The sequence below is a fragment of the Netta rufina genome, assembly GCF_964035555.1.
Source record: "Netta rufina genome assembly, chromosome: 2".
NCBI classification, from domain to species: Eukaryota; Metazoa; Chordata; class Aves; order Anseriformes; family Anatidae; genus Netta; species Netta rufina.
Genome location: NC_140124.1, coordinates 57,098,802 through 57,111,332, shown reverse-complemented (window position 1 = coordinate 57,111,332; position 12,531 = coordinate 57,098,802). Strand labels below are relative to the sequence as shown.

Below are 12,531 nucleotides of genomic sequence, written 5' to 3'. Positions count from 1 at the left end.
AAACGTCTAATGCAATATAGGTTCTATCCTTTCCCCTTCTCAGGCCTTAGCCAATATGAAGGAGAAATAAATCTCATACTGCAACACGGTATGAAAATGAAATTGGATGCAAGACTAAAATACCACCAGCATCATTTTTGTTACACGATGCATTGTTTTCTTATGCATTCTACTGTCAGGCACTTGAGCTTCAGCTACAGCACTTGTGAGAACAAAGAAAACAACTTGTAACTTGTAAACTGGTATTTAGCTCTGAAGCAAAAGACACACAAGCTAACTCTGTAGCACTTAAAAAGAAAAAAAAAAAAAAAAAAAAAGAGAGAGAGAGGGAGAGAGAGAATTTGGTCACACTGCATTCTCAGTCATACTGGATAAATTAAGATCTAACTCAGGTGCTACTACAAATACACAGTGGCTCTCATGACCTCCTAAATAGCTGAATCTCAGCAGTGTTAATTTGACCTTACAAAACAAGTAGGATTTAACTGTTTATTCAGGTCCAAAAGGGTTTATATACAAAACTAGGTGCTAACACAAAGAACACACTTTATTTAAAAAAATGTAAGACTGTAACACTGAATTTGTTTCTTTCACAAATCTCATTTGTATTTAAACAGGTGTATTATTTTCTGTAAACTGCTATCTTGGTGGAATTGTAAAAATTGAAATTAAGAATTGAACAAAGATTTTTCTTGGTTTTGTTTTTACCCAGCATGCACGAACAGCACAATGCAAGCATTGAGTCCTGAAATCCTTTGCTTTACAGAAGATCCATTTCAACAGGACTTGCCAGCATGTAACTGTACTTGTATTAGCTCAGCAGGACAGAAAACAGGCTGAACAAAATTTCCGGCCAGTCTATGTAATGCCACAGTGGTTTAGCTGTGCACACACACCTACATACCTACAGGAACGCTCAGCACAATCACACAAATACCAACAGAACAGGAGAGAAAAAGGTGGATAAAACATGTTCATCTGCTCTTTACCATAATATATATATATATATAAAAAAAAAAGCAGAATCAAACTTGACTAACAAAAGTCAAACTCAAAACCAAAAAAAAAAATAAATCTAGGTGACATTGTCTATAAACACTTAAACTGGCAAATGCATTGCCACAACTTTTTATGGATTCCTTCAGTCTTCTCAGTTTGAAGAAAAGTGTGTAATTTGGAAGGCAAACATTATGAAGCTATTAACTACTAAGATGCCTCTCTGACTTAGGAAATCTTTGAGCCATATATTACTGGAAGGTGAAAAAGTGTATCAAAGCAGCATCACTGTGCAGATATATGTTTTCAAAAGTATCCCATACTGGCACAGCCAAGACCAGACGCTGGTGAATGACCCTCTGGTCTCACCTAGTGTGACTGTCTGTCATGTTCACCTTTATGAAGTGCCACTGAGCTCTGCATCTCCTACAGATTTATGACATTTCTGTAACATTATGATATTACTTTCGTTTGGCATGAATAAAAAATCCACATAACCCAAATCGTCCACACAACTCGCTTGAAAATGCGATCTTGACAAGACCTCTGAAATATTATTCAAGAAGGAGACCATTTTATGATAGCTCTGCTGAATAATTACATGACAAAGACATACAGAAAATGTCTAGTCCAAAATCCTAAACCCCATATACAATCTGAACTATTAATAATAGGATCATCACAGCCCTATAAATCTTTTTAACCTGATGAACCTGTATCTGAATTAAGACACTGAGGCTCTTTCAATTAATATCAGAAGAACATTAGAAAAAATAAATACAACATATAACTTGGCTATACAGACCACTCATTTTTCAGTAAGCTAGGTGTGTTTTGTCATTGTTGGAGTTAGCTGGCAGCTGTGTTTCAGTGAGCTGACAGGTAGCTAATTCCTTCTAAAAGCTTAGAAGTTAATAACTCTCAAATAAATTGCGGAAGAGCTTGTGCCTGTGGTTTGGAAAGTGCTGTCATGCAGGTGACAAGGCTATGATGGAAGGGAACTGTAATTTTCTCATGTGCCAACTGAGGCTTTTCTACTGCCTTTCTCCTGACCATACGGTAACATAGAACTGTTTTAGAGGGAAAACTCCACATTGTGCAAACTCTCTAAACGCTGGTTTCTTCACTGCATGTTGGAGATAAGAAGTGGGATGGGATATGAGGTTCCTCAGGAAGCGAGAGGACAGCATTATGAGGAATACCTGCAGTTAGCAGGGGTGCTGCATCTATACAGTTAATCTGGAGATGGGGGAGTGCAGCAAGAACACTTCCCCACCACAAACCACAGTGCCTGTAGCACTGCGACTAAAAGTGGAAAACGATTCAGAAGATCGTGTGTGTGTGTGTGTGACAGGTCCTATTTTGCTAGACCAGTCTGTTAATCTCACTCACCAGAGCAAAGCCTATGGGACCAGACCGTCAAAAAGAGCTTTTCAGCAACTTAGAACTAAGGTTCACAACTGGAGATGCTTGAAATAAAGTCCAGGTGGCATTGGATACCCTCAACATGTTAGAAGCTCCATGAGGAGTTTTTATACTCAGCGCTTTTTATAATTATGTCAGAGATGTCTTCAACAGGATATATAAAAGCAGGGATTGCTTGAAAGCTGAAGTGGTGATTGTCAGATAGGCATAGCCCATTCAACAGCAAGACAGAACTGTTTCAGATCCACCCGCACAATTTTTACAGCTTCTCCTGAAGGTATAAAACCTCTCACAAATTAATCATGATTAATGAAACATGATTTCTTAGAAAACTGTTCAATGTAACAAAAATGCTTTGAGTCAAATTTCTCAATATTAAAAGTTCCATCCTGTATTAAAATTTCATTTTAGAAAACATTTAAAATGCAGGGATAAAAGATAAATTAAAATAGACACAGAAAAAATCATTATTTTTTATGCATTTGAATTTAAATCATATAACTGAGATCAATTAACACTATGATTTTCCAAAATTAATAAAAATTTTAGCCTCAGAAAGCAAGCAAGGAATATGACACTACTACATGCAGTTCAGCAAGACAGTGTAGAAGTTAGAGAGATGTACAAGCACTGCCACACAAACACGTTTCATTGATCTAATTATAGATGCATCATCATAAAACAGAAAGGCAATGTTCACAACATATCTATTAAGCATTTCTACAACCCTGATAACCATTAACCCTGAAAGCGTAATAGAAAAAGGAAAGGAAAAGTGCTACAGCTACAGAACAGCCTGTAAAAATAAGCAGCTCTATGAGGTTTAAAAAGAAAAGAGAACAGGAAAAAACAGAATTGTAAATAAATTGACAGCATTTAATTACACATCTGAAGCAGTGCCTACAACATCTACAGAAGTCTATGTGCTTCTAAAGCATATACAGTTTGCTTAGTAGAAAAGCTGAACTGGATTCTTACTAAACTGCATAATCTGGATTTCAAAGGGCACTGCATTCAACCTTCTGTTTCTAGGCATCAGTACAGATTTAGTATAATTTTAGATAATGTCTTTGGTCTCAAAAACTTCAAAAACTGAGTCTTGTTTGAGGCATAACAATACAAATGGCTGTTTTATCTTCAAAGTGATGCTTAAAAGGTTTCAATAATAGAAACATCCAGCTAAAGCAGATGAGACTGCAGCGACAGAAATATCACCACGTCCTCTCTGCTTTGTGCAGTGTCATTTCTCATGCACTTCAGACTGTAAAAAGACTGCCAATGCATCTATTACAGGATCATATGAATACACATATTTATCCATGAAGTACAAAGACACTTCTCTATGTCTGTTTTAACATTGACAGAATAAACAGAATATTAAATTGTTGTTTTTCATCCTTCACTTATAGTGCACTGTGATTTAAAAAGAGGAATTTAAACACAATATTCCATTTCCAGTTGAGGAGTGGTTTTACCCGGTTTTAATGATTTAACTCTTTAAAACATGGGAAACATAATCAGTTATTTTTTAATGTAAAGGGTAAAAGACTATTAATACTCACTTGACAAGCTAATGATGCAAAAGAAAGGCTGCAGAGAATAAAAAGTAAAGCTGAATAACCTGTGACACATTCTTTCCCAAAAGCATGAAGAGCCTAAATCATTACTTACACATCCCACTTGTAACAGTCTATTATACAATTACTTTCCAACATAACTGAAAAAAAACCAGCAGTTTTGCCTTCAGATCTCTTTACTAACTACGACATGCCACACCTAACAGAGATAAACGTGAAGCAAATAAATCCATTTTATGGACTTTATTTAAATGAGGTTCCCTGACACAATGGTGATAATCCTTCTTAAGGGAAAATAGAAACACTGTCATGTAATCCTTGCTCAACCAAAAACATCAGAGGAATTGGCTTGAAGATATCACTTCCAGTAAAACCCTTTGGCTTCGGTAATCTGTATGTCATGTTTTCTGTAATGCCAAATATCTGCTCTTGCTTTCATCACTTAAATGAGGTAGAAAACCTCTGAGTCTAGGAGCAGCATCCTGGCATGAAGCTGGTGTGATGGAGGAGTCAGATCTGTAATTGCTTTACCACAGTGATACATCTGCTTAAAGAAACGTACATCTACTTTAAAGAACCCTAATTAGTTTCACACACAGAATTTAATACTCCCCTTTCCTACACAGCACTATGTGAGGCTGTCTTTGACACAACCACTTGTAAGTGAATATAACTCAATAATTAACATCTATAACTTTTAATATGAAAAAGTAACATCTCTTAAACATTGGTTTGTTATATCCAGATAGACAGCAAGACATATGAAGAGCAGTCCCTTGGTTTGTTCAGCCCCAAGCAGAGCAGGCTGAGGAGAGGCCTCATGGCGGCCTGCAGCTCCCTCACGAGGGGAGCGGAGGGGCAGGCGCTGAGCTCTGCTCTCTGGGGACAGCGACAGGACCTGAGGGAACGGCATGGAGCTGGGACAGGGGAGGGTCAGTCTGGGGGTTAGGGAAAGGGTCTGCACCCAGAGGGTGGTCGGGCACTGGGACAGGCTCCCCAGGGCAGTGGTCAGAGCACCGAGCCTGCTGGAGTTCAAGAAGCATTTGGACAGCGCTCTCAGACACATGGTCTGTTTTTTCGGGTGATCCTGTGTTGAGCCAGGAGTTGGACCCAATGATCGTTGTGGGTCCCTTACAACTCAGGAGATTCTGTGATAGAAGAAGTCATGATGTATTAATTTCTGTCGATAAGCATAGTTTAAAAAAAAAAACAAAAACACACACACACAAAAACAGAAACGAAAACAAACAACAGCAACAAAAAATGGCTACTGGCACTCCTTTGTGTATGTAAAACTCAACATAACTATACAGCATCTTTACAATAAAATGAAGGGAAACATACTTTCAGCTTCAGAAACAAAGAGAAAAAATAGTATTTTAATTCCTGGTATAAATTTAACCACTGCAATTGAAATACCAAATGAACTTTCAGCACCACCTGCCCTTCATCTGGCAGTTGAATCTACAGCATTCAAGTCAGACTTTAGTGACAGAAAAGTTTGTGTGACTTTTCGCTGCACATCATACTAAAAGGCAGATGGGAGTGCAAAGGGTGAATACCTCTCGGTACTTGCTGCTTGGTTCACTTTCCTTGATATTCACTCCATGCATATGCTCCATGAACTGCTCCAAGCGTGAGAGCTCCTCCCTTTCTCTCTAAGCTCATTTGTGCTGGCCATAATGAATCGTTCAGTTATACTTGTGCAAAGGAGTTTTCCCTTCCCTGTGTGCCCTACCTCCCACCTTTTTCCTTTGTGTAACATTTGAATATAAGTTACACTAGGTATATATGCAAAAAAAAACAGGGGCACAAAGAGATGAAAATCTATGTCACAGCATGAATTTTGATGAAGCCAATGCTCTAGCTATGGTGCAAGTTGTTAATAACCCCGGTCTGGCAGCAGCTCAAGACAGGTGCATTTGAAAGGGAAAACTCAAGACAGGTGTATCAAGAACAGGCAGGACAGCCTGCTACCTGGTGGAACAGGAAAGGTGGCTGGGAGCAGAAAATGTGAGCAGAAGCATTAGCAGTGCCAATAGATTATTCTTGTTATTTGGTGAAGACCTAACTACTTGAAGAAGCTTACCCAGACACACATTTCAAGAGAAAAATAAAATATTTTATTGTCCAAAAGTAACATGCTCAACTTCATAAACACCTGGCTCATGAAATTGTTGGTAACAACATGGGCAAATGAAACCTGAGTGATATTTTGTGATGAATGTATGTGCTTTCAGGTAATTCTATGTGCTAAGAATGGTTCTGGCTTTCAATTTGAGAAGGGGTATTTGGAAGCAATCCTGTGGAACGGGAAGACTGTAGAAATATTCTAATGTTGAAGCCATGGAGCATGAATATCAAAAAGCTAGCAAGAGAGAGGGCTTTATTTTGTACTGGGAAATACTGATCAGCCGGTTGACAGGCAGGAATTCTGTGGAGTCTCATCCAGTTGACCACTGAAAACTGCCACATCATATTTGTCTAAGCTTTGCTACAACACTTCTCCCATCTTCCCATTCATAGTCATGAACAATTGATAAGAGAATGCTTGAAACAACATAGTTATACTAACTAATGGTATCATCTTGCCCCATCTCTTGGTGAAATCTGCATGTGAGTCAGGGAGTGCTTCAGTAAGGGAGGAAGGACAACACAGAAGGAAACCCTAACTCACATAATGACGTACTTCTCTGGAATGAATGACATTATGCTGAGCTAATCATGCAAAGTTCTGTCACTGCCAGTTTTAAGCAGACCTCACCTATTCCTGGGTCACCAACACAACTGAACTTTGGAAATTGCCTGGACTACCAAACCTGCTTTTACTGGACAAGATACTTTACAAGAAAACAAACAAACAAAACCAAACAAACAAAACCAAACAAAAGCAAAACCATCTCCCCATCTCTCCTAATTCTACATTTCGTTATATTTGAGCCCCTCACCACAAGAAGGATATGAAGGTGTTTGAGTGAGTCCAGAGAAAGGCAACAACGCTGGTGAGGGGTCTGGAGAACAAGTCTTACGAGGAGCGGCTGAGGGAGTTGGGATTGTTCGGTCTGGAAAAGAGGAGGCTCAGGGGTGACCTTATCACTCTAGGTACCTTAAAGGAGGCTGTAGAGAGGTGGGGGTTGGTCTATTCTCCCATGTGCCTGGCAACAGGACAAGGTGGAATGGGTTAAAGTTGCGCCAGGGGAGGTTTAGGTTGGATATTAGGAAGAACTTTACCAAAAGGTAAAGTTCTTCCTAATTCCTAGTTCTTCCTTAGGCATTGGAATGGGCTGCCCAGGGAAGTGGCTGAGTCACCATTCCTGGAGGTCTTTAAAAGACATTTAGATGTAGAGCTTAGTGATAGGGTTCAGTGGAGGACTTGTTAGATCAGAAGTGGGACTCGGTGATCTTGGAGGTCATAGACAAAATGGTTCATAGACAAAATGCAAACTGCACATCAAGACTCAACTACAATGGAGCTGACAGTTGGGATGTAACATCCAGAAAAGTAGACCCTGTGAAAAATTGTAATACCAGTTCAGTTTAGCTTATCCCTTTCAATATCTGACTGCATTCTCCTCTCTCATATCCCTTTCATCTCCCCTCTCTCTCACTCTATCTGTTGAGCAATCCTTAACCTGCATTCTTTGGTAGCTTTAACCTACTCACCAACATGCAGTTGATATAAGCTTTAGTACCAGTCTGTGACAAACAGAGCAGTGCATTTTGCAATTTCTCACAGAAATTATTCACAGATCATGAATTTCCACTCTACAATGAACAGCATTCATCTGAAGCTTTTTTATTTTCACTTCACAAGTTGTAGCCCAAGGATTCCTTTACATTTTTCTTGTGCTGGTCTCCCAAGGTAGACTGCCATCATACACTTTTGCCTTCTAACAAATGAGGCAGATTATAGGAAAAAATATGGTGCTCCCTGGGGTACTGGAATCAAGTCCTACACACTCCTACAGCCCTCCCCTCACAGTGTGAAATCATTTTTTTCCTATTTGATCATAAGTCCACCAGGGGAGATTTTAGGCAAATTAGAGCCTCACACGTTGAATCACCAGTAGACATATCACAGACCTCAAAGTCTACTATCTCCTGAGGATCAAATACTTACTGCTCTTCCAAGTGCAGCCTGCTGCAAATGTAAGCTGACACACTGAGGCAAACTCTGAATTTGCAGAAACCTGCTGTCCAAGGCATGAGGGTAAAGCACAGTGCTCAGCACAAAAGCCTATACAGGCAGGTGGGTGAACTGTCAAATGCAGAACAATAAGCTAAAAAAAGAACTTTAAAATATGGTAGGAATGTAGCCAACAATGAGCATTAAGACCTAAGAAATATGAACCTACATTTATGTTGCTCACTGGAAATATGTTGGCTACATTAAGAATAAATTAATGGACACAGAAATTTGTCAAAAAAAAAACAAACACACATTAAGGAGGGCACTTCACTAGTGAAGCACAGAAGTAGTGAGGACATAATTCAATACTTTGGTGGGTGATGAAAGAGACAGATGTTTCCATCTGCAGCTTCCTGCTAAAAAGGTAAAGCTGTATCATGCAAAAATCACAGAGAGAAATGTTCTTGGGAGTTTTTCTGGGTGCTAGCCATACGTGAATCTTGGGAGGTTAATCTTCATTGTTCTGTATCTCACAGAGCAAAAAGTCTCAGATTTTTCAGGAAGTTTTATCATCGTTTCTTGTTACTAAAATCTCCAGCAACATACCTTCTTTTTCTTGAGATGGTGCTATGAAACCACATCTTACTCAGCAGTCAGGCAGCTCACATATTGACTTCAAGCATTGCTACAGTGCCAGGCAGAACACCACTTCTAAGCCCGTAAGATGCCTTATACCTGAAGCCTCAAAGAAGCCAAGGGGCTTGTAAAAACACCTAATAACCAATGGAGGCAGTAATGGGTTGGATTTTACAACGGTCTAACACACAAACACATCAAAGGGATATTAATTTACCTTGGCCTTGTAGTACTCCTTGACTTCAGGCTGAATGGAATCAAAGTCACCACTGATGTAATCAGGCAAGAAGCTGAAAGGTAAGCAACAAAATGAAAAATTAATCCAACTTACTACTTTTTTTTTTCCCCCCTCAAGAGTGCTAAAGGGTACAAGCATTAATCTCTCAAAGGAACAGGAGACAGTTAAAAGCATGTTAAAATGCAAGTTGACACAAAGTAAGGTAACAGGCAAACAAAAACTGTCCCTTCTTTGCTGAGGGAGCTACGCATCCTTTAGATGTTTACACAGCTCCCCAGGTCAGTAAGGCAAGACTTGTATCTGCATGTTTCTAGGAAGAGAACTTGTCCCCTCAAATATCTTTCAAGCATATCACACAGCAAACTATTTGAAAAAGATTATCTTTGTGCTGTACATAAGCCTTGGCAGGTATCATTTGTCAGATGACAATGATAGCTTCTGAATAGCTGAGAGGTCACAAATGAGGCACTTCTCCCCTTTTTCCTTTCATTCCTCCTATTTATTTATTTATTTATTTATTAAAAATCACTGAACAAGTTGAATTCAATGCAGCGTATCCGGTTTCATGCAGCAATTCCAAATATTGCAGCCTGAAGTCACAGGCAAATAATAACAATGGCTTAAGTGAGACTGCAGAGCCCTGAAAGATGGTATACAGGGGTCTTTTGTTGCAAAAAATCTGTTTTTAATCAAAGGCCCTAAATTGGTCACCTTCAGTTTCAGAACACGATAAACATTAAGAGCTTTTGTGGGCTGTCAGAGTACTGTAACTAGCTTGTTCAATTTAGCATGCGAGAATGTGGTACGTTTTTCTACCTATACAAAGTTTTTGAAGTTTGCTAATCACTTGTCACAAGGAAATGTATTCAATGCGGTTCTTATTCTCCTGGTGATTTACTGCATTAAAAATCTGATGAATAAGTAAAGTAGGATTAGTCTGTTTTGCCACTGTGATATGCTCCAATCCACTATGAATGATGTTCATTTTCTTCCTTTCTTTCCTTCTTTTATTCCTGTGCTAAAAAGAACACAGGATTGCTAATACATTAGATGACTGATTCAACAAGGTACCCACATTTGTTCCAAAGATTTGTATTTCAGTCATTACTGATGCCAACCACTTCTGTTCTTTTCTTCGCTTATTAGAAATCCTCTCTCCAGAACACGGAAACCAAATGCTCAGGGATTTTTAAGTCATATCTTGGATGTACAAAATATATATAAAATTGATTTAAAATCCCAACTATCATTTGTAAAGTAATATTGCTGCAAATAATATAGAAAATGCAATGTTGTGATATTTATCTCAACTTGTTTGCTTTTTTTTTTTTTTTAATTGTAGAATGCTTAGAAATATTTACTGCAGAAATTCTTATAAAATGTGCAATGAAACTTCAACTGCACTACAGAAAGAACAATTTAAGAATACTCTGAGGAAAAGAACAACAATACCCCAAAATAGAGGTTTCCATCTCGCCCAATTCTTGTAGTTTCAAGCAGCAGCTATGAAGACAGGTGTTTCAATAGCTGAGGCTCAATTGAGTTTTGAAATTAAAGCTGAGACTCCAGTGTTTTTTAACAAATGAAACACATAGCTCCTCTCCTCCATGGCTACTATACTTTATGATGAGCATGAGAATTCATTAGCAAATTAGGTTATGGCTCAAACTAAGTTACAAGTATTAGGCAAGGCATACTGGGGCAGCTTTTAACACATGATGTTAAACAAATACTGGGGAGTCTACAAACTCCCCAGAGGAAAACGTACAGAGTTCCTGTGTTCTGGCTCCATCCTAAGATTTCGAAAGAGAGGCAGGGTACCTGGCTACCATTTCCTCTGAAAATCAAAAGCTGCTTCAGCAGAAGCTGGTAAGCATGGTTGTTGCGACTTAGTTTATGTGCAGCTATTGCATTTCAAATTCACTGCCCTCTGCTATTATTATGGCTGTTATAAAAGGATATGTTCCAAAAATAATGTCACCCAAAGTGATGTTACCACACTCAGGGCGGGGGAGGGCAGTCCCTTCTGTACCCCGTTTTATTGAGGACACAGAAAGCAACTTGAACACATGCAAATACTTCAGTGCTCTGTTTTATATGCCCAGGTCAGGGTAGTTCAAAACCAGCAAAAACTAAACAGAAAATTAGATTTGTTCCTTCATTGTACGGCTGAACACCTCAATGTACAGACAAAAAAAAAACATGTTTGTAAAACTAAAATTGCTGTCAGTTTACCTTTGCCAATGACCTATTTACTGGTTACACTGTGCCTAAAAACTACAGCTAATCATTTTCAATTTGTTATTTTCCTTTAGTTTATTCCAGTTTTAAACAAACTAAAGTCGCGCTAGGCATTACCGTGGTGCCCCTGGATGTGAGCCCCGGATGCAGCCCAGCACGTTGGCAATTAAGAACAACAGCAAGCTGCCATGGAAAGCCAACTGGATATGACACATCCGCTCTGATGAAAAAGCTGATGTGTTAAGATGGTTCATCTTACGAAATGCCGTGCATAAATCCAAAAGTGTCTTTGTCATTTTTTCTCTACATTAACTACAGACTGCAGTGCTTTCGAGTAATCATTTCTCCCGAGCACTTCAAGAGGAACTAGGAGCAGAATTAGCTGAAAAATACACCTTCTCTAAATCAAGTGCTTCTGCACAGTTTTTGCTCTCATCCAAATTAAAACCACTTCCATGACAAAAGGTAGATCAAATTCTACCTAAACTTTTACAAGGAAAAGCAATGAGAACCTCTGTCGAGTCTCTCATGTACTCTGACAGTGTTCCTGGTTGCACTGGGTGCAACCTCCGCCAGGTTGCACTATGTCCCATTTCAAAACACTCTCTGTAAGTATTTTGCTTGTAGCCACCACAAAACCAGAAATGACTAACAGAGAATAAGGAATCCTGGCTGGGAAATGTAAAATTTCAAAAAGCCTCACCTTGATAAGCCTCACCTTATCAAACATTGCCTTTTTCTAAAACAGCATTTTTCTCTTCCCCTCCCTTTGAGTAACAACAGAAACAAACAAACAAAAAAATCTAGAAAGAAACTCTTGTTTCAGAAAAAAAATATCCATCATGAGTAAATCTTAGCTTGCACCATTTGCCTCAAAAACATTTCAGCTTTACCTTCAGAGGATGACTGTAGGTCTTTGTACCTCACTGACTATGTAAACCGATAAAAGCAAGCCAACATTCAGCTGAGAGTCAAATGCTGTGTTTGACTTAGTCCTTTAAGGTTTTGTGGGACAAAGTGTCTGATTCAGGAGAGTACAATTTTGTCAAAGCTATTTTCTTTTGCAATTAACAGGACTGAAGGCTGCTAATGACAGGACTGAAGTCCTTATGTGCCGAGCTGTCATAGACTAGCTAGCCTCAGAGGTTAGCACTAGCTGATTAAACAGAGGGAAAGTACTTGAGATATATATTGAAAAAGAAAACAACAAGAACCCATACAAAAGGAACTTAAGAATATTTTGTAATAAATGGTTTTCACTTGTTTTCTTTTAGTGTAGTTTTGTATTT

General features: G+C 38.8%; 1 protein-coding gene across 1 annotated transcript in view; it reads right to left on the bottom strand.

Moving 5' to 3' along the window:
- The window catches only part of TPK1 (thiamin pyrophosphokinase 1), a 316,605-nt gene that overhangs the window by 154,127 nt on the left and 149,947 nt on the right, over positions 1 to 12,531 (bottom strand). The window contains exon 4 of the mRNA XM_084306926.1: positions 8,981 to 9,053. Within this exon, the coding sequence (XP_084163052.1) occupies positions 8,981 to 9,053 (73 nt within the window). The remainder of the gene's footprint in view (positions 1 to 8,980; positions 9,054 to 12,531) is intronic.